At 32.4% G+C, this 9,227-nt stretch overlaps 1 protein-coding gene across 1 annotated transcript in view; it reads right to left on the bottom strand.

Moving 5' to 3' along the window:
- The window catches only part of amon (amontillado), a 541,981-nt gene extending 534,229 nt beyond the window's left edge, over window positions 1-7,752 (bottom strand). Inside the window, exon 1 of the mRNA XM_068377776.1 lies at window positions 7,242-7,752. Within this exon, the coding sequence (XP_068233877.1) occupies window positions 7,242-7,406 (165 nt within the window). The 5' untranslated portion in view covers window positions 7,407-7,752. The remainder of the gene's footprint in view (window positions 1-7,241) is intronic.
- Window positions 7,753-9,227: the final 1,475 nt, after the last annotated feature.

Here is a 9,227-nt window from a genome sequence, read left to right as displayed (position 1 = left end):
TAACTGTCTAGATTTTTTGAAGTGACTATCCAGGTTAGTGTAAAAAAAATTGTAGGATATGGAATGGTTGTTAACGTTTTGATCCTGAGATAAAAGGGGTCAATGCTTCATTCTGGTTTACTCGCTTTTGATTTGTACTTCGGTTAAGTCTAGTGACCATAACACCTTTTTGAGAGAAAGTCGTAAGATGTTGAGCCAGATTTCCCTTGCCACTGATAAATTGATGAGCGTTGCATTGTATATGCTTATGCTTCATCAATCTTGTAGAGATTGGAATGGCATCTTGAAAATATAACGTCTAACCAAAAACGTCAATGAACCGCAAAGGCTATGGAACAAAACATGGTCATGGATATTCAATAATAAAATTCTCTCATTTACACTACAGTATGTTGCTTCGACTCAAACTGTATTGGCATCAGAAAATTTTAATTGAGAAGGCAAATGAAAGCTATATAGCCTGTCATCGTTGTGAAGCATTTGTCATGTTCTAAAATTAAAGTTTCTTTGCGTGTTTGTATGTAGTGTCTGTCGTATGCTACGAAAATACTTTTCAGCTTTATTATCATGAAATCATTCCTGCTTATTACGATTTGCGACCCTTATTTTGGAGTGTAAAATTTGTGAAATCCTCAAGAAACTTTCCATGTTTACAAAATATTCTATAAATTTCCGAGCTTCTTTGTGGCTTTCTTTAGTGAGGAAAGGGGGATTGCTGAACATATAATCATTAATTGATTAAAGCAAAGATAAAATAAGTGCAAGTTAGAGATCAAGGGTGAAAATGTAGTTGAAAGTATTATTGAGAAAAGTTTCAAAAAAGAAGAAAAAAAGAAATAAGGACATAACAAGAAAATAAGATCAAGGGGTGCTATGATTAAAAGTAGTATATTAGAAGTTTGTGAAATTCCATGGTGGGATCATAGGGGCAGCAAGGAGTGGTGTTAGCTAAAAGTAATTGAAAGACTGAGTAAAAACAGTGAGTGTTCTATTAAGTAAAAAGGTTTATGATGGAAACAAATGATTAAAAGGGCAGTTTCTTAATAGGAGAGGCCGTGTGCAAGAGAACTGAATGGTAGTTAGGATAATTAACGAGAGAAAAAATAATAAGGAAAGTGTTAGAAATAAAGGAAACAATGTGGATAAAAACTTAAAGGAAAAACAAAGCTGTTCTAGAAGTATCTAAACCCGAAAAGGAGCCTAGGGAGCAAATGGATCTCTAAATAGATTAACCAAAGAGAAGAACGTTGTTAAAAGCTTGGGCCGATTGAGTGAGTAATTTCAAGATTAATGGAAACTGAAAGATATACGAGAAACAAAGCTGAATAATGTAGTACTAAAAAAGTTTAGTGTAAGCATGAAATTTCCCCAGGAAGAGAAGATAAGGAAGTTAGGATTGTAACTGTGAAGTTATAGAATGGAAAAACTTCAGGCGTTAATGAAACTTCAATTAAGATGCTGTGGTACAGTAATAATTGTATGGGTGATTAGCCAACCAAGGTTGTTAGGTATATTAGGATACGGGAAGAGTTTTCAAAAGTATACATTGGAGAAATATGGTTCCAATATTTATAAGAAAGAGATAGGTAAGAGATGTAGGGAACATTAAGGAGGATTTTGATTAAGAAAATACAGAATGACAGAAGACCAGTTAGCGGATGTACAGTGTTCATTTAGACTGGAGATAGTATGCGTACCAAGAAGTGTTTAGTAGGCGACAGTTATGCAGAAAGTTTAAAAGTAGAAGAGAAAATCTAGAAGTGGTATACACAGTCTTATAAAAAGCTTATGATAGCATAGATACTAATAATAAGGGAACTTTGCACAGGATGTTTAAGTGAGTCTCATCACATTGCGATTCTAGACTTTCCACAGGAATATATTAATACATAAAACACACACACACACACACACACACACACACACACACACATATATATATATATATATATATATATATATATATATATATATATATATATATATATATACTGTATATATATATACATATATATATACTGTATATATATATATATATATATATATATATATATATATATATATATATATATATATGTATATATATATATATATATATATATATATATATATATATATATATATATATATATATATATATATATATATATATATATATATATATATATATATACAGTATATATATATATATATATATATATATATATATATATATATATATATATATATATATATACATATATATATATATATATATATATATATATATATATATATATATATATATATATATATATATATAATTTTTTATTTTATACATAATTGGTAATCTGTAATAAACTGTCTCCATCATGAAAGCATAGACTACATAACCAACTTACATTTAAACAAATGTGCATGAATATACTGTAAAAAATTTACGAGACATCTGGATCATTAATAAAATGTATATAAAAGGTTAAAAAGCACATCAAGAATATTTCGAGCTCCAAACTTTAGGCTAACATATAAATAGAAATAGAGAGAATTTAAGGTAAGTTTAACGATGACCTCACGTTTGGTTTGGTCGCACTTTTATTCAAAATATGCTATTATTATTGTCAGGTCGAAGTTATCTTCCATAGTGGCCAGAATAGAAAAGCCATCGAAATGTTTAGGAAGTTTTGTCATGAGATTTCCATTTCTTGAAGAAAAGAACAAATTTTAATGAAACATGAGGATATATTTTATGAGAAACTTTGCTGAATGACCCTGAGATTTTCTTCAGAGTACGATTTCTTACTTATTACTTTTATATGTTAGAGGTAAACGTAGAATTATTATGACATTTGTGGGTATAAAGTAAATAGATTTTACAAACGATAGTGATTTGAGCAGATGAAAACTGGCGCGAGGAAAGGTTTTATACTCGAAATGTAAGATTTCAAATATGATTTGATTTTTTTTTTTTTTTTTTTTTTTGGCAGTACAGGAGTCAAAAATATATCTAATGTAAAAAAATTCAGAATTGGTTGTTGGTGAACAGATATACTAACTTTAGTATTATTAAGATTAAAAAATAATTAAACCTGCCATTTACATAAAGTTCACTCATATAATACAGAATCTCAAACAGGCTCCCTAAAAAGATGTTTTCTTAATATACCAGGAATGAATTTTATAAACAAGGTCTAGTTTCACTTCCCATAAAAAAGCCTTGGACATAAATATAGTAATTTTCACTAAATAAAAACATGCAATTCTTGGTCGTTAAATGTAAATACGCCTTCAAATATTTCTCAATAAAACAATATACTTATTCCTCCTCATAAAATACATCTCTTATGTATATAGCTACCTCCTTAGCCATTCTCTAAAACTTGAATTAAATAATAATTCCGTATACTGAAAGTTAATCCTTGAAGGACAATTATTTTTATGAACGTTAAGTAGTTAATTCGAGCAATACTCAGAATAACATACAACCCAGTTAAAAAAAAAAAAAAAAGAAGTGGATGTGTTCTCTATTTTTACAAGATATTGTTAACCTCGTTCTCGTATTTCATAAAGAAGTTAAATCCATTACTTGGTGCCAATGCAAATTTTCATCACTCTTCTGTAACATCAAGCATTTATTCACCATAGGTTTCTTATTCAATATATAAAACAGATTTCATTGTCAGATCTTATTATTACAAGTTCCTCATTCAAACAATTTCTAAAATATTGGTTATATCCGGCCTATATATTTGCTACTTTTTAATGGAGATAATAAAGAATCCAACTTTACCTAGGAATGAATGAGTATTTAAAGGAAAAAGACTTGAATCATACCTAACTCGTCTAGGAAAAAGAAGTAACCCACTTGGAGGCCCCTTACCCCTTATAAAGACAGATAACTTGAAATTCATACATGCTGTCACTGGAATGCGTGATATATTGAAAAAAGTTAATGACATAATCAAAAATATTATTTTAGCATTTTGGTAGCACTGCAAAACCAGTTATTATTTGGCAAGATAAAAAGATTAGCAAATATGTTTACCAGTTAGTCAGGTTTCAATCTTATATACATAGAAACACACATATAAACACATGCGCATATGTGTGTGTGTCTCGGAGTAAGGGGAAGCAAAAGAGGGCGCGTATAGATATATATGAATAATACGTGAGATCATGTATGCTGGTACAACTACGAATTCATTTATGAGCGAATTTGTTCAAACAAAATTGATACTGTATCAGGTATGATTTCCAAATAAGCATCTGTTGTATATCCTTAGCGTTGTTATTTTTATTTTACATTGAGTAGCAATCCCCTTAACATGTGAACTTCAAATGAATATAGATAAAAATTCATATCTCGTCACGTTTCTTATCTAGTTCATTGTTTGTTAATCTAAAAGTGGTGATCTAAATTTTCATTTATATACCATGTCTGTAAGAAACTTTCATGGATGTAGTCTTTAACCTCTTTAGTAGCCCACAAGATTAATAACGCTATAATCAAAATCTGCCATCATTTATAATGGAAGGACAGCCCATTAACTGCAGGCAAAGGTCAGCTTTCCCTTCAGTTCTTTTTACACCCAAGCCACCTTCGGATTGCTTGGTCCAACGTTAGAAGTATATTTGTCATTATTACTATTATCATTATTAGTAACTGTCATTGCTATTGCTCATATTAGGAGAGGTAAACTATAAAAAAGGTTTACCTATAGAGGAAGACTCTGATTCACCGAAAGGAGTGGATATTTAAGCATTTCAGGTACAAAGGACGACAAAAAAGAATCTTCACCATCTACCACTGCACACACACTCTCTCTCTCTCTCTCTCTCTCTCTCTCTCTCTCTCTCTCTCTCTCTCTCTCTCTCTCTCTCTCTCTCTCTCTCACACACACACACACACACACATAGTAGATGTGGTTGTATTTCAATTCCCATGTTATAAATGATGCTACAATTTAATTTCTTTGGAGGTTTCAAATTGATTTTCCAATGATTCTTTACTCAATGAACGCAGAAATTCTAAAATCCAGAGTAAAGAAATAGGTCGGCATTTAGAAGTGAGCCCCTTTACCATATGGTGGGTGTTCCAGTCCTGTACTTCCTTTTCTAGCAATACTTCTTGAACGCTTCCTTGCGCAGATTAAAGAAAGATTTCAGAATATCAGGAATGGCTGCTTGTCTTTGAAGGGCATATTATTTTCTACTAGCTTTTTCCATTGCATGTTTTGTTGTAAGGTAATTCATTGGAAGTAAATTTGATCGTAAATGGTTCTTGATACGTAGATTTCCTACTAAATATTCTTCTTGGTGATCTCTCTCTCTCTCTCTCTCTCTCTCTCTCTCTCTCTCTCTCTCTCTCTCTCCAATTGTGTGTTTATCTTTCTACCTGTCAGTATGTATCTACATATCCATGATAATGAAAATAAAGTGTTAACAATAAAATACAATTATCCTGCAAAATAAAAGTGAAAGCACAAAAAAAAAAATATAAATAAATCAAAGTCTAGAAGGGAACAATTGACACGAGGCTCAAGGATTCACGCCTCAAAGAATATAAAATAATTATATAGGGCAAGGAAAACGACGTTTAAGAAACGGAAATAAATCCTACGCTTCTTATGAAGTTTTTTCTTCTCTTTTTCATGAAGAATCTTCCATAAGGACGATACCATGAAAACAGATCTTATAAAGAAATTGTTCGAAAAGTGTGAATAAATGAGAAGAGCGCTCCAAATATATTCTACTAGAAGAATTCCTGATTTATTTTATTTTATTTATTTATTTTTTTTTTTTTTTTTTTTGTGGAGATGATCAAAATATTAATAAGGAACACGATAATGCGGAAGAAATGGCGGATATGAAAGATAATGTGCCTTTATAGTTCAAGGAGAAAATATATAGAAGAAAATATTTAATAAAAAAGTAAAACAAAACGATAAGAAAAATATACAAAATAAAATGTCAAACTGATGGACAGTTGAAACAAAATAAAACAATAACGATCCAAACTGCAAATAAAGAATTCATGCAGGAAAAGGTTAAAATATCAACATACAAATCCGAGGTCTCCAGGAGAAACTGCTCCCGGGGGAAAAATAACCTTACCAGAGGGGATAGAGAAGCAGAAACAATAAATGACGCGAAAAACGAAACCTACATAAGAGAGCCATGTAATTCAATGACAAGAACAGACAAAAAACTCGGTTAGGGAAAAAAAAAAAAAGACGAAAATTCCTGGAAGGATGGAGAATGATTATTTCCAACTGGCAATTACAATGGGTACTGAATATTACAAGAAAAAAAAATCAAATATATATATAACAAACAAAGTAGCAGTGCTAATAATGACTAAGTCTTTAAAAGGCAGATAAAAGATAAAAACAGAAATTTTCTATTCGTCTCTCTGAATAGGAATAATCTTGACAATGAATCCGACCTGGCAGTTATGGCTTTCAATACGGAAATAATCATCTCGGAAAATATAGCTAATTCTTTCATAACAATAAAAAGTAAATTTTCGGGAAGAGGGATGAAAAAACAATGACTTTTGAACGGAAATAGATACGTTGATTTCATTGAATATTTTAACGATGACCTTACACATTTCAGAATGAAAAGGGCAGATGGCGAACCGCCCAAGGGTAGGTCATTCACAGTAACATCCATGAGCAAAGCAATAAAATAAAAAACTCGAAATTCCTGTGAAAGAAAGCAATCAAGGCTTCAAGTTCTCAATGAAAATTAAGGGAATAAAGATGTTATTGGACAGCAAAGACAAAATTACCACTGGTAGAAGACAAAATATTCTTCTCACGCAGCCAGTTAAATGAACTATAATCATTACTTTGATTGACAACCAAGAATAGCGATCAAAAGGAAAATTCAAAACAGTATAGCGTACTTTAATGGATCGAAATCATTCATGTATTATTCGGTTTGTTTGCCTCAATAAGGAATAGTGGCAGAAAATATTATCTAATGCCACTGTTATGACTTTTACATTGAGAATAAGTACCTTTATTTTACCAATCAAGAGTACATCTCTCTCTCTCTCTCTCTCTCTCTCTCTCTCTCTCTCTCTCTCTCTCTCTCTGTAGTCCCGTCCAGTTTCCCAGACTCACTCGGTTTCAGGCTATGGAGAAGGGCAATGCTACCAGATGGAGAGTGCCATAATCTGCCATCCAAAAATCTAAATAAAAACCTCTGATTTCTTTTTCTGTGTAATATTAAAAGAAAATCTCTTTTTAACTCACCGGTCCTCGATTTTCGAATCCATTCCTTGCGGCGACGGTGTGAGCGAGGCTGTTGTCGGCGCCAGGGATCTTCACCAAAAAAGAGTTGGTAAAGACGTGGGTGGTGGCCAAGCATGATGATGGTAGCAGAGCCAAAAGGAACGGCAGGAGCAGCAGACTCAGCATGCTACAGCTGCTGTTTCTGCTGCTGCTACAGCAGTTCCCTTTAAACCCTGGCAGTCCCCCTCCTGCCCCCCAGCCCCCCAAACACCGTCGTGACCCCGCCAACGTTTCCGCGCTCCTCCGTGCAGCTAGATTGCCCTTCTTCCCGATAGCCTCCGACTCTTCAGACCCAACAACAATGGTCGCTGCCTTAGACAGTTTCCTTTCGATGTCTCCTCTGCACTGAGCTTGTTCAGGAAGGACGCGTCGTTCCCTGGCGCTTAAGTCAATTCTTAAATGTGTGCTGGCACCTTCCCCAGATGGTGTAGTGGGGTGCTTATGGTGTGATGGTCGCGCGCCAACTGACACAGCGCCCTCTGCTTGTGCCTTGATACGTCATCATGACGTCATACCATCGATCAACCGCCATCTTGATCGCCGCGCAACAGTTGACACGCGGCACTGCTATTGCGCGGAATTCATGATGTCATAAAATCACCATGGTGGTCGCATGGTTCCTCAGTAAAACACTTTGCTATTATCATCAGAAAATTAAATTAAACATTTTTCTTTTGATTTGAAATTAGTATCTGTTTAGGCTATTTCCACTTCCATCGAACTTATGCTTGCATGTCCGGTTTAGATTACGGATTCTTTTCACTAGAATTGTGAAATAACCAGCGATGTTGAATATCCAATTACTTTTAGGAGAAAGCTATAGATGACGTTTCATAAATATATGTCGACTGAAATTAATTTTTTGTATATCTTAAATTTTGGTGAAGTAAATATAGCGTATACAAGGCAAGTGTTAACCTGAGTAATACATGCATATTTATAACATACAGAAAAAGAAAAGAGAAGCCAAATAGGAGAAATGCAAGAAATCTAAAAGAGAAGAATTGCTATTCCACAGAGGAATATTGAGCGAACAAGAATTTGATTTCAGAATTGGAAGGGAATTTTCATTCCAGAATAGCCGCAAAAATAAGGAATGCAATTCCACTGTTCAAACAGATTATACATTTCTGATTTGGAGTCTAAAATCTAACGCATATACTATAGTATTGTATATACTGTGAAATCCAATACATGTCTGATATCAACTCCGGTGAAGTATCATAATTATAAGTTTTGATTAATTAAAATATGGATAGTGTTCTCCGTAGAATATGCGCTGAGGTTGAAATAAACATCATCTCTCCTATATAATAAGGACAAGTGTCTGACTAAATGCTGTATATGTAAATATATGAATGTACAGTATATATATATATATATATATATATATATATATATATATATATATATATATATATATATATATATATATATATATATATATATATACATATATATATATATATATATATATATATATATATATATATATATATATATATACGGGCAACGTGACCGGATATATGTATATATAATATAGTATTATTATTATTATTATTATTACTAGCCAAGCTGCAACCCTAGCTGGGAAAGCAGGATGCTATAAGCACAAGGGCTGCAAAATGGAAAAATAGCCCCGTGAGGATAGGAAATAAGGAAATAAACAAATGATGAGAACAAATTAACAATAAATAATTCTAAAAAAAGTAAAAACGTCAAAACAGATATGTCATATATGAACTATAAAAAGACTTATGTCAGCCTGTTCAAAAAAAAAAAAAAAAAAAAAAAAACATTTCATGCAACTTTGAACTTTTGAAGTTCTACTGATTCAACTACCTGATCAGGAAGATCATTCCACAACTTGTTAACAGCTGGAATAAAACTTCGAGAATACTGTGTAGTATTGAGCCTCATTATGGAGAAGGCCTGGCTATTAAGATT

This window comes from Palaemon carinicauda, chromosome 8, assembly GCF_036898095.1.
Source record: "Palaemon carinicauda isolate YSFRI2023 chromosome 8, ASM3689809v2, whole genome shotgun sequence".
NCBI lineage: Eukaryota > Metazoa > Arthropoda > Malacostraca > Decapoda > Palaemonidae > Palaemon > Palaemon carinicauda.
This window is presented reverse-complemented; position numbering and strand designations above follow the sequence as displayed.